The sequence below is a fragment of the Ixodes scapularis genome, unplaced genomic scaffold (genome assembly GCF_016920785.2).
Source record: "Ixodes scapularis isolate PalLabHiFi unplaced genomic scaffold, ASM1692078v2 PGA_scaffold5__190_contigs__length_132052651, whole genome shotgun sequence".
NCBI lineage: Eukaryota > Metazoa > Arthropoda > Arachnida > Ixodida > Ixodidae > Ixodes > Ixodes scapularis.
Window position 1 is genome coordinate 131,684,192 of NW_024609880.1, and position 13,054 is coordinate 131,697,245.

Below are 13,054 nucleotides of genomic sequence, written 5' to 3' on the forward strand. Positions count from 1 at the left end.
AGTGGACATTTTTTCCAATTCTTCGGTTGCACTCCACCACCTCGATCTTCTTATGCACCGTGTAGGAATGCATGGCCGAACAAATACGAGACGGCACCACAATCTGATAATGACGCAGTCCAATCAAAAGTGACGGATTGGTGCACTCACTCCTGTGCATGTGACGCCCAGCGTCACACGCATTTTCTGGCTTGGCTTGGATTGGATTCTCTATTATACCAGCATCAATTATTGTTTACATTCAAGTTATGGGGATAACTTTTCAATGAAATATGTAATAGGACAAAAAAAAATCAACTTACCACGGAAAAGAAAATAAAACAACTTTCAGCGTTTCCACTCTGGTGAAGAAGGAAGACCAGTGAAGCTGTGCCATGATGGGACGACCTCAAGCACAACTCTTTGGACGACCTCAAGGACGGTGCCTAGAGGACGATGTCTAGGACGACTGCAAGGACGACGTCTAGGACGGCCTCAGGGACGGCTTCTAGGAAGGCCCCAAGGACGACTTCTAGGACGACGTTTAGGACGACCTCAAGGACGACATCTAGAGATATTCAGCCCTTCCACTCCAGTGAAAACCAAAGGTGGTGGTTAAACGTTTTTTTTATTGATGAAAGGGTTATGTCAAGGCTTCTTGATAAATATCATCTAGCCTTGATGGGTTAGGGAATAGGGTGATGAGGGTAGGGGAATGGGAGGAAGTTAAATGATTTGAGGAAGGCCCGCCGAGCATACGTAGCCCAACAGAGAGGTTAATATTTGTTTCCTATTGACGTTGTCACTGGCCGGTCTTGTCCATTCTCGGTAGTTTGTGGGTCTGGCTTCCGCGGACAGTTCGTGTATGGCAGCTTGTCTTTCCTTGCTGGTGGCCTGACAGTCCCATATAAGGTGCTGGCAGGTAGCAGGTACGCTGCAAGTTTTACAGAGCGGGTCTGGGCCGGGATCGTTCGGTGAAGTAGGCTTATAAAATCGAGCACGCCATACTGGGGTCAGGGCTGTGCATGTCTGGAGCCTTCGGATGCATACCCTCTCCCATCTGGTAAAGCCTGGTGGGATGGGGCAGTCGTCCATGGGTAGCAGGGATGCCAGTCGTTGTTTCCTGGCTATCCGCTCCATCTCTTCCTGCTCCTCTGGGTCCGGTGCCACGGGTTTCTCTTTGACCGAAGAGGAGGCGAGTCCTTGTGAGGGTACGTCATCTTGTAGTCTAGCCCTCGCGGCCTCGTTCGCCTCTTCGTTTCCTGGAATTTCCATGTGTCCCGGAATCCATGACAGTTCGAGCCGCCTTCCTTTAAGACGTAGTGTTTTTGCTAAATTCTTGATTTTTCGTGTAATATTGTTCTTGCTGCCTATGTGAAGGCATTCCTTAACCGCTTCCTTCGAGTCGGTGAATATGTACAGGTGTTTGTTGGTGCTTTCTACATGAGCTTCAATTGCTAACTGGATGGCGAGCAGTTCTGCTGTTTTTGTGCTGGGTGTTATTGGTGCGAGCTTACTCTCTTTCTTGGAGGAGCTCTCTGCTAACCAGGCTACGGCCGTTCTCCCGTCATTGTCTCTAGCTGCGTCCGTATATAGGATTTCGACGTCTTCCTGTTCCCTAAGTCTTCCGAGATCTTCGAGGTGTTTTTTTGCTGCAGCTGCGCGACGTTTCCTGTGTCCTTCACCTTGATTCATGGGTATAGGTTTGAGGGAGACGACAGGTTCGTCCTCCCACGGAGGCTGTGATGGTTGGTTGCTTGGAATGCACCACGTCCTTCTGCCTAGTTTTTCTAGTATGATGCGTCCGTGCCATGTCTTTTCCAGCCTGTTGTACTGACTGATCTTCATTTCTTGTGCGATCTCTTCGATGGTGTTGACCTGAGCTGCTTTGTGCAGTTCCTTGATGGGTGTTATTTTTGGCAGGCCTGTGATTACCCTCATTGCGGACCTGTTGAGAACCTCGAGTTTCTCTCTTTGCGTCGCAGTGAGCCTAAGATAGTTTATTCCGTACACTGCTCTGGAGACGAGCAGTGCTCGGACTAATCTTCGGAGCAAATCCTCCTGACATCCCCATGATTTGCTGGTAATCCGTTTGAGGAGGTTGAGTCCGTCCTTCCACTGAGCCTTAATTTGCTTCAGCCAGCTTGTAGCTCTGCCGTCTTCGTCGAAAGTTAGGCCTAAAACCTTGATTCTGGGTTGTGGTTGTATGGGAGCACCGTTAAGGAGTAGCTGGATGTTATGCTTGCCTCGGGCTCGTTTGCTAGTTATGGTCATATAGGCAGTCTTTTCAGTAGATATCTGCAGTCCCGTTTTTTTCATGAATTTGTCGGTGACGTTTAAGGCTTCTTGAAGTATGGCCTGTTGTTTCGAGGCGGTTCCTTTAATAGTCCATAATGTGACATCATCAGCATATATAGTAAATCCTAGGTCATCGATCTCTTGGAGTTCGAAGGCCAGGTCCGTCATAGCCATGTTAAATAAAGTGGGGGATATTACCGCCCCTTGGGGGACCCCGATGTGGTTAGGTTTGGGGGTTCCTTTGGTGCGACCTATGATTACATGAAACTGCCTGTCCTTCAGGAATGCCTTGATGAAGTTGAGTATGCGTCCATGTAGTCCTCTTCTTTCCGCTGCGCGGATTACTGTGTCGTGAGGTATTGTGTCAAAAGCCTTTTTTATGTCGATGGCGACCATCGTTCTGGGCTTTGCATTGGCAGGGTTTTCGGTCATGTCCTTGTGTATAAGCGCCAGGCTGTCTTGAGTCGAGAGCTTGGGACGAAACCCCGTCTGCATAGGGTGCAGTTTCCGGTGTGTTTCGAGGATCCATGTGATTCGAGCTAGGACCATTCTTTCCATAAGCTTGCAGAAGTTCGAAGTGAGAGAAATTGGGCGGAGATTCCGGAGGTCGGATGGAATTTTGCCTGGTTTTGTGATCGGAAGGACAGTGGATGTCTTCCATTCTGTCGGAATGATGCCCTCTTCCCCGATCCTGTTGATCCAGTCTAGAAGGTCGGCGGTGTCCTTCTCAGGCAGGTTTCGTAGCGACGCAACCGTAACTCGGTCTGGCCCAGGTGCCGTGTTCGCCTTTGCTTTGGCGAGAGCTGCCTGCAGCTCTCCCATGGTGAATGGGAGATCCTCGTCGGTCGGTACTTGGATCTTGCTAGGCTCATAGCAGTCCGCTGGGGGTGCCGTTGTTGGCTGCGGAAAGAATATGTCTCCCGCGAGTTCTGCTACCTCTTCTTCCGTGAGTCCTAGACTGAGGGCTAGGTTGCCGCTGGTACCTACAGATCTAGTTTTACCCGCCATGCATTTGTACGTGCGCCATACTTTCTTCAGGCCCGTTTTCTCGTTGAATGAGTTGCAGTGTGACCTCCATCTATGCCGGCTTAGCTCAAGTGTGTAGCGTCTGGCTCTGGCTGTGGCTAGGTTAAGCTTGATTCGTAGCTGTTTAGAGCTCTTCTTCTTCCGGTAGCATTGTAGGGCTTGAAGCCGACTTGCCCATAGGTTTAGGAGATGGAGGTCCGGAGTTGGGGCGTCGTCTTTTATGTTATAAGTTTCCATGGCTTGCTCGAGTGCCGTCTGGATCTTTTGGGCTAAGTCTTGGCCGGGGAGGTTGGCGATGACTTTTCGAAAGTTGTCCCATTTAACGAAGTGGGTCTTCCTCCGCGGTGATGTCTGGTTGTGTAGCTCGATGTGAATCGGAACGTGGTCGCTGCCCATGGAGTCTGGCGAGGCGTGCCAGGACATTCGGAGCCCCTTGGAGGCCCATGTTAGGTCCAGCGACGTGTCGGCCTGCGAAGGGTTTTGGGATATCCTTGTCGGCGTGTCTTTGTCGTTAAGAAGTACGAGATTATGAGTCTCGCACAACTTCTTGATGGACCTTCCTCTCCTGTTCGTCGTTTTGTATCCCCACATCGTGTGTCTGGCGTTAAAATCGCCACAAAGAATCGTTGGTGTTTTGTCCGTTAAAAGTTGGTCGAGCCATTTGCAGTCTTTGTCTTCCGTTATAGTTGGTCTGATATAGATATTAAAAACATTCAGGGTCTTGCTACCGATCTTGATCTTGATGCCGATCACCTCTTTATTATTATCGCTGATATTTGACGTGTCGATTTTTGCGTGGTGTACTCCTTTATGAACCAGTGTTGCAGCTATACCATAAGAACGGGGCGTGGCTCCTTTGTGCCTTGTTATGGTGGGCGTTGTGAATGTGACATAGCCCGGAAGTGTTATGTTCTCACAATCCGCCTCTTGCAAGAGAATCATTGCTGGTTTTTCTACTCTCTTGTCTTGAAATCGAAGTTTAAGTTCCGCAGCTTTGGTTTGAAATCCTCTGCAGTTCCATTGCATGATCCAAGGCATATATTTCTTTTTGTCGGTGTGATTGCGTGTCTTCTGATGGGACTGATTATACATTGAGCTTGCTCAATAAGGTCCCTAACATTTGCTTCATTTCTTTTATCGAAGTTTCTACGGAGGTCATTCTTGCCTCTACCTTGCTTTGCCAGATGGCGAGCTCTACGGTTGCTGAGGGTGTTTCTGCCTGTTTGTTGGATGGCATGCCAAGTACCACCGGTGCGCCAGTATCGGTGAAACATAAGGGAGTGCTCCATGCTCCCTTACTTGGTGTGGTTGGTATCACTGGGGACGGGCCCGGGGCTCCTTTGGTGGGGGCCGGTTTGTTTGTTTTGTTCTCTTGTGGAGGCGTGGCTGTGTGCGTCGTTCGCCTCTTCGGCGGAATCCTGCGCTTGGGACAATCATTGCTGGTGGCCACATGAGAGCCTCCGCAGTTGTGGCATTTGGGTTGTAGCTCGCAGTCGCTGTCCTTGCTGTGGTCGTGTCCACACTTGTCGCAACGGCTAGTTTTATTGGGACAGACATCTGACTTATGTCCGATTTCGTGACAGTTGAAGCAGACTACGGGTCGTGGTCTGTACGATGATACTGGGTAGGATTCGTATAAGAAACGTACGTATTTTGGAATGGACTTGCCTTCAAATGTGATAAGGACGGTCCTGCCGGATCTGCCTATCACTCTGGCCGCAACAATCTTATTTGTTCGACACATGAGGTCTTGCATGAGAGTTTCGGGCGTTTCCTTATTGTCGGAGCCGTGCAGATAGATCACTCCCTTGACTTGATTGCTAGCCATAGCCATATAAGGTGTGACCTCATACGTCTTGTCATCCTTTTTTATTTCTCCGATGGAGAGCAGCTTACTTGTGATGAGTGGATTCTTTGTGGTTATTGAAATCGTGTTGGATTTCTCGCTCATATGTACCGAGAAGCCATCTTTGTTGCGCACGCCGGTCTTCTCAATAGCGGCACAGATGTCTCTCCCGGTAAACCTATATACTTCGGCCTTACAGGTTGGCTTGAGCACAACTGTCTGCGTGGGTGCAGTGCGTGATGTAGTATTCTGCGCATTGTCTGAGCTGCGGTGCTTGCGCCTACGGGAGGGCTGCCATTCACCGTCGTTGCCTTTGTCTTCATCCATTGGTGTCATATTGTTTCCAACGTCGTCGTCTTTCTCGGGAGGATTTGCCGCTGCTTCGCCTTCGGAAGACGTGCTCGATTTGCTTAGAAGAAATGTTTGAATTTCTTGCTTGTGAGCCATGTACTCTTTTAGCTCTTGCTTGAGAGACATGAATTCTGCTACCTCTTTTTGGTTCTGCAAAAACGCGTTGAAGGTTTCTCGCAATTGCTGAAATTCAAGGTACATCTTCCACTCTGCTGGGTCCACGCTCAGTGGTGATTGCGCTGAGCTTTGCATCGCTGCGATGTTTTCAGTTGAGGGTGCCGGGTATGGATTCCTGGCTGCCTGGTTCATTACCTGCGTCTTTGTGAGGACGCGGATCTTGCCATTGAATGCCCTTCTCGGGGTGCAGTTCGGGTTCAGGGAGGCCTGGTCCTCAGCGTCCGCTGGTGAAGCGGGATACCCGGCTACGGCGTCGTCCAGGGTTGACGATGGGGTCCGGGGTGGAACCCCGTGGGGTTCGGATTTCAGCCGAACGAATGCTGGCTGGGGTAGGAAGTTAGGCCTAGTGGAGCGCTTTTCTACCTGCGATTTGCGTCGGCCATCGCGCTGCGCGATCTCGTGAAAAACAAAGTGGAAAGGCTGGAAATGTTGCCGCCATCTATGAGCAAGGCCGGGAAGCCGGTTGTCTGGTTGCCGCTGTCGCTCATAGATGGTGATAGCTGTCCAGAGTTTTGTGTCGACATTTCTTTGCGGGTTTTCACATCCTCGGGAAACTGGCCCTTAGCAGCTCCGCTGTAAAAAGCACCTTCAAGAGGTTGACGGGAGTTAGGTCCTAAGTGAAAATGCAAAATTTTCTTAAAACAGGAAGGGGCGCTTACACGAGTGGGGGTGCATGCTCGGTATTTTATGGTAAGAAAAGGTATTTGAAACTGTAGAATGCAACGTATTACTCGAAAAAGTTTAAAACTATGGAGTACGGGGAGTAGCATTAACACTAAAACATCTCACAAATTGGTTCCAATATGTGAGCATAAATGGTACCTCTTCTAGCAAAATTAAAACGCAGCACGGCATTCTCCAAGGTTCCATTTTAGGGCCGATCCTATTCTTTGTGTATGTATATGATATAGCAAACACCAGGCTGCCATGAGATGATAATGTACGCTGATGGCGCAAACATTTTTTTTAATGCGAAGCCATGAACTCTCTTGAGGAGCGGAGCCGGCGGCATCTGTAACCACAAAAAAACGCGAAGGAAATGCGCATTCTCCCATTGGCTGAGCAAAACTGCTCCTAGATAGCCATTGGCGGCCGCTTCACGGGAGTCGTGTTGGCGTTGCCGGAGGGGGACGTCGGCTGTTCCTCTTGGCAGCGCCTGAGGCATCTAACGTCGGTGGCCGCAACCTTTGCAGTGGCGAAATGCGGCCGTCCACGCCAGTATACCGCAGACAAAGTACGGAGTGGAAGAGAGGCATATTCATGCATTTGCATTCACAACTCGTAAGAAGCGTTTAGGTGTCTTTGGAATTTTTTCTGCCGAGACAAAAAGGAGTGTGGAGAAATTAGCTAATGAATACCTTTTCAAACTTTCTAAATGCTTAGAAATAGACCATGGAGGTTTTAATAAAAGTAAAACTAAGTATGTAATATTTAAGCCCATGAATGAGCGAGATGACGGCACTATCAAGATAACATTTGAGGGCACGCTACTGGAGCAAGTGAGAGATCAAAGATTTTTGGGTGGAAGGTTTACAGAGGACCTGTCTTGGAATCCCCATGGTAATGAACTTGAAGCTGACTTATCCCGAGGTACTGGAGGCATTTGTAGCGCACAAAATCTACCCCCTACCTGGCTTCAACGGACATTATACTGATCAGCTGCAAAATCAGCTATGGCATCATGGTGTGGTGAACAACTGCTGCCACAAATTACAATAAACTAATTCTCTCGCAAAAAGAACAATAAAAACAACAAAAAAACCTGCGTATGTATGGAAATTATAGAGGAGACAGAAGGAATGCAAGAACGCGGGCATTTTTTATCAAATATAATATACTGAAAGCAGATTAGATTTATTATTTCAAATTCTCGCAATAGATGTGTACAAACAGTCCTCACATCAATCACAGACTGATTCGACACGTTTTGAGATTCAAAGCGAAAAATGCCACCTTTAAGAATAAATTACGTTCTGCAAGCTTTAACTTTCCTTATAACAAAAACTCTAAGCGCAACAAATAAAAACAAACTTTGATCGGTCGTTTTATATATTTAAAAATCATTGCAAAAGGATGGTGGTGACGGTGGTGTTGCATTTTCTTTCGTATATGGAAGTGTCTGTCGTGAAATAGGTATTGCGTGGACAAGTAGTATTCGCGTAATTACCCTTTTTTATGAACTTGCGGACATTGCATGTCCGCAAGCTCCGCAGGCTCTGGTTGCAGACTAGAGCCTGCGGAGGTTCTAGTTGCCTCCGGAGGCTCTAGTTGCCAGATGCCTCCAGCGTCTGGCAGCTAGAGCCTGGGAGGTATGCCGCCTCAGGGCGTCCGAGGAAACAGTTTTATCCAATCTTTTTCTGCTGAAATGTTATGAATTGCACACTTCATGTCAGAATGATGAGGCAGTTTATGTTTTATTTTTTATTTTTCAGAGGAGTAAGAAACACATTATTGTTTGGTGTAAATTGTATTTGTTTTCTCTACCCATTTTATGGGAGACGCTCCATCGTATTATGTATCGATGCTTCACACTGACATGCCTTGTTTCGTTTTTTGCGCATGATATTTGTTGCTCCTTGTACCGCTGAACTGTAGGGAGGGCAAAAGCTCTGTCAGGCATCTCTGCCCCCGATGCGGATGTTGTCTGGAAAACAAACAAAGAAAAAACAACTTAATATTATAATCATAAGGTTTTGGGCACCGTGGTGTAACTAACCTGGGCATGTTGCTTGGTCGCCAGACGAAAGTGACCAACACTCCTAAATTGATTATTGCAAATGGCGAGAGTTCTATAAATCGCCAAACTAAGTGCATATACAATGTAGCCTACGAGTGTTCCATTTCAGGAATAATCTACCCATTTAATTTTCGTGTCCAGGCCCCTTCAACACTGTTTGTTTAGCTTTTCCTTTGTACTGCACCACCCTTACTTGCGTATAAGAGCTTGGGTCAAACGCAAATGTACAAAATATGTGTTAAGAGCCCCCCCAGTCTGCGGTAGCGTAGCCGTGGGCTGACGGGGCAAGGGCGGTTCCTCGCAGGGACTGGCTGGACCGGCACCCGCCCAGTACCGCACGGCGGCCTTCCTGTCCCGCTACTCGACCACGCTGCCGCCCCAGGCGACGGGGCCCTACCACGCGGGCTACGGGCAGCCCCAAACGGTCAGTGCGCTCCGCTGGGGCTTTCCTCCGCCAGGTATTTTAAGGGCGGTTTTTATTTTGGTACGTTGGGAGAATGTACCCCTCGGGAATTGTTTTACGGCCGCTCGGCACGGGGCAACAGCCGCCGCAATGGGTCACTCGGAGTTCCAGCCTCGTGTGCGATTAGCGGAGTCAAACTCGCCACGCGTCGGGAGTGTCGAGCGCCTTAATTGTCAACTGCACGGACCATGTGCACCGTGGCTGCACCGTGCACAAAGACGGAGGAAACAAAGCGCACGCATAAAGCGTAGGTGGGTGCCGACGCTCGATGAAGATCCTCTTGGAAACCCTTCCACAATGTTGTTGGGCAGTCTTAATCGATGAAATCAGAAACGCGAAGCCGTACCTAGCGGGAAAAAAATGTGTGTCAATGCAAGCGCGCAGAAAGCAGTCTGAAACGGCGATGTTGATGGACAGTAGGTGGAGACCATCTTGGAAGAACCCTCGGGATGTTTGCTAACGTGTCGGAACACATAGAAGAATCGTCGCGTGAACCGTTGAGGAATGAAATGGGCGGTGGCATCAACCTTGTGGAGGAGGCTGCCGTCGAGGAGACGTGCACGGCTGAGCATCAACGGCCAGTCAGTTTACCAACGGCAGATTACAATATACTTCCAAAACTACCGACTGGCGGCTAGAGTGTGCGCTGCGAACAATCCTCGGGAAGCACCTTCATATAGTGGAGACTGCAATAGCTGCGACACAGGTTGATCTAAAGAAGGCTTTTGACAAAATCTCAAACTTGTTCTCTTTTTGTGTCCTAGAATACTGATTGGTAGGTGAATGGCTTGTAGGTAGAGCCCTGCATATCTGCAAATTATCCGCGGATATCCGCAGTAAACTGGCAGATGCGAATAAAAATCAGACGGATTTTGGCAGATTCCGGATGCGGATGTCACGGGCTGCGGATATCCGCGGATCGGGATCTAAATTCTTGCCCGGTGGCGTTCAGTCTGTCGACTGACGTTTCATCTACAGATCGTTTCGTCGACATACGACGTTTGATCGAAAGGCTTCCCGTGTTCGTTTCATTGAAAAGCCTCGGGCGTATCGTCGCACACAACCCTGCTATTTTTGTAACAAACTTTTTGCGTCTCGCCTGGATTACAGGGGGGAGGGAGACATGGTTTGGTTAAGCACGTCTTAGTGAACCGCGCGCTAGCTTTTAGCGGCTTAATGAAGAAATGCGTTGTCGACAAAACGCAGGGGCTTGTGCCTACAAAACGTACGGCGTCGACGAACCGTGTGTCCATGAAATGTATGTCCGTTAAAAGTTGTCCACGAAACGTATTTCCATAAAACTGGCTTCGAAGAAATGCTAGGGATCCTAAGAAAGATCTAATTCTTACTGAAAATCGCTCCAGTTAGTGCATTTCATCTTGTCAAAAATGCTATTTATAGAAAAAGAAAAGTAAAGAATGCAGGGCATCAATCGTCCCAAGAAAGCGAGTTCTTTGGCAGGGAAAATGCGGAGAACTTTCTCCGGGCAAAGAAAACCTCAAATGAACAAGTCACAAGAAAGTGGAAGAAATCTCCCCCTTTCCGCAGAGAGTGGTGTGGTCATGATACCAAAAGCAAAAGAAGTGCTTCGACAGCGAGCGCGACCCTGTGGCGCCACGGTTTGCAAAGTTTTGGACTCAGTGGTGCACGCACATAGGCAGCCTGTAAATTGCCCGTTTCTTTTTTGTACGCTTACAGTTCTAGCCAAGAAAGTCTGGTAGTTCATATTCGTCCGGTTACGACGCCAAGTGCCAGCAATGCCAGCGGCTGCTGCGCGCAACCTCCGTAGCCGCCCCGAGGAAGAAAAAAAGAAATGTTTTCTTTCAATCTATACATTTGGGCACCTGCAGGCCAGAATCTTTCTCGAACGACACGTTAGTCGATCCGATCAGGCCTTGGGCTCTGACTTAGCGGCACATCTGCCCGCTGGCTGACACGAAACACCGTGAGACTCGAGGCGGCCGCATACGCTCGGTAACATCACAGAGAGGATTTTGTCTTCCTACCGCTGCTTCTTTTCTCTTTCAGAACTCTTCTTTTTTTTTTTTTTTTATGATCTTTTTTAGGCGTTCAGACCTCAGGGGACAGTTAAGGGGCCAGAGGTGAAAGTTTCCGACTCCGCGTGCGGCGGGGAAGAGTGCGATCGGCATGATTTCCGCTGATTTTGCTAGTCTAAATGTAATCGTAACCTCTGGTGGTTAGCATGAACATCGACATAGTTCTACATTTTGTGGATGCTGTTCGAATTTGCATACAAAGTATGCGGATATGGATTGGATACGCATACAATAATGTAAAACGTTTGTGGATGCGGTTACAAAGTCTGCGGATGCGGATGGGATGCGGATACTCAAACTGTTTTCCGCGCAGGGCTCTAGTTGTATGCTATCTAAAATATGTCACAGAGTCGGAATGACCAGCCTTCTTTTTCGTTGCCGTAAAACACGGTGTTTTACAGCAGCCATAGGGAACATCGGACAGGGTTGTCCGATGTCGCCCATACACCTGCATTGTGCTTGGAGCCTCTTTGCGAGGCAATTCTATATGGACCTATAGTCAGTGACAGGTCAAGAACAAAGTGGCAGCCCCTCCTACCCCTTTCCACTTCGGCGGAGCGAACGATGGAGGGGAGGTTGCCTCCTCTTTAGCGTTCGCTCCTCTAAAGTGGCGAGAGGTGGGAGGGGCTGCCACTTTGTTCTTGACCTGTCACCGGCTATAGCGTACACAAGGCCAGCTTTGCAGTGTCACCTATCAAGTTGCTGCTTACACCAATGACGTGAGCGCTGTTTTTTTCCTAGATGCCAGAAGTCTGGCTTGCACCTATGCACAACGAGGGGTTCTGCGGTATGTCAGGAGTTGAAATGAATGTGAAGAAATGATGAGGGTCCTGGCTGGGGCTCTGGCCGTCCAAGCCAGATTGGTTTAGGGGGGCTCTACTGAGCAGCTGTCTGCCCAACCACTTCTTAGGCTTGGACCATACAAAGTTGTCTACTAGTGGTCAAGGTGTCACGAGACTTAAACGCTTTAGAGTGGGATGAAACACCTCCTTGTTAAGCGGAAGTTACGCGGCATTTTTTTCCTTTGTATGACACTTGGCACAAAATGTGCCTTGCCAAAACATCAAGTACAAAGATTGCAGCGTATTTGTGCGACCTTCGTTGATATTGTTATTAAAATGTAAGTGCATTAATTTGCATTGTTTTTTTTTTTTTTTGTTTTTTTTTTTTGAGAATAGGAAGTTCCAATGTCTGCTTGGGCACCGGAGACTTTGTGATATAGTTCATCTCTTGTGACGGCTTTGCCAACACTTGTCGGCAAAGCCGTTGGCTTCACCCTACATAGAATGGTTGCCTTTTTCGCATCCTTTAACACGGTGTCAGGGGTGTGTACCGCCAGACTTCATTCCTCGGCATGCGAAGCAACCGGCTCTTTTCCCGATGCCGAAGCGACCGCAAAAAACTGTTGTCACAGAATTTCAATGTGCAACTTGAAGGTACGCAATTATTAGTTTTAATTTCAATGAGGCTAGCCATTTACTTGGCCATTTCTGACGAATGGCCCGGATGTAAGAGGCGTTCTCTTCGGTGCCGCACAGCCTCGGGGTTACGAGCAGAAGCCGAAGAAAAGCAAGTGGACACGCTAGTCTACTTAAAGGGCAACTCCGGCCAAAACTCGAGAGGAAATCAATTGCTGGTATCGCTTTAGTGGCGCAAAATACGACCCCAGCCAAAATATTACGTCAAGAGGACGCCACATTCCCAACTAATGCCCACAATAAAGATGGGACTTGCCGCTCCTTAGCGGGCCGCCAGCGGGTCACCGATCGCTAAAAGCAACCTTGGGCCGTGATGTCACGGTCATTCTTTTTTTTTTTTTCTGCGGTCCGGACGGACGCACCCGCTGCGTAATCAGGCCGTGTAAAGTGCGCTTTGAGCCGCTACCGCCGCTACTTCGGCTGGTGATTGGCGTGTTTAGCCATTCCTTTTATCTGTAGCCCGTGTAGCTTCGATATAACCTTTGGTTTGTTTGTGAGGACTCTAAGGCTCGTTTGAGCGAGCAACTCGGTGCGCGTCGTGGTGTCAGAAGCACTCTCCTTGTGAAGGTCGTCGGCAGGTGGCAGTGGGCCTTTTGCATGTGACTCAAGGCTCCAGCCATCGTTGTCTTCACTGTCCTCACT

At 48.7% G+C, this 13,054-nt stretch overlaps 1 protein-coding gene across 7 annotated transcripts in view; it reads left to right on the plus strand.

The window, feature by feature from the left end:
- LOC8052199 (RNA-binding motif, single-stranded-interacting protein 1) overlaps positions 1-13,054 on the plus strand; it is a 122,827-nt gene that overhangs the window by 16,416 nt on the left and 93,357 nt on the right. For all 7 annotated transcript variants that reach the window (XM_040504645.2, XM_040504644.2, XM_029978236.4 and 4 more), the window contains exon 4: positions 8,719-8,838. In XM_040504645.2, the coding sequence (XP_040360579.1) occupies positions 8,719-8,838 (120 nt within the window). The remainder of the gene's footprint in view (positions 1-8,718; positions 8,839-13,054) is intronic.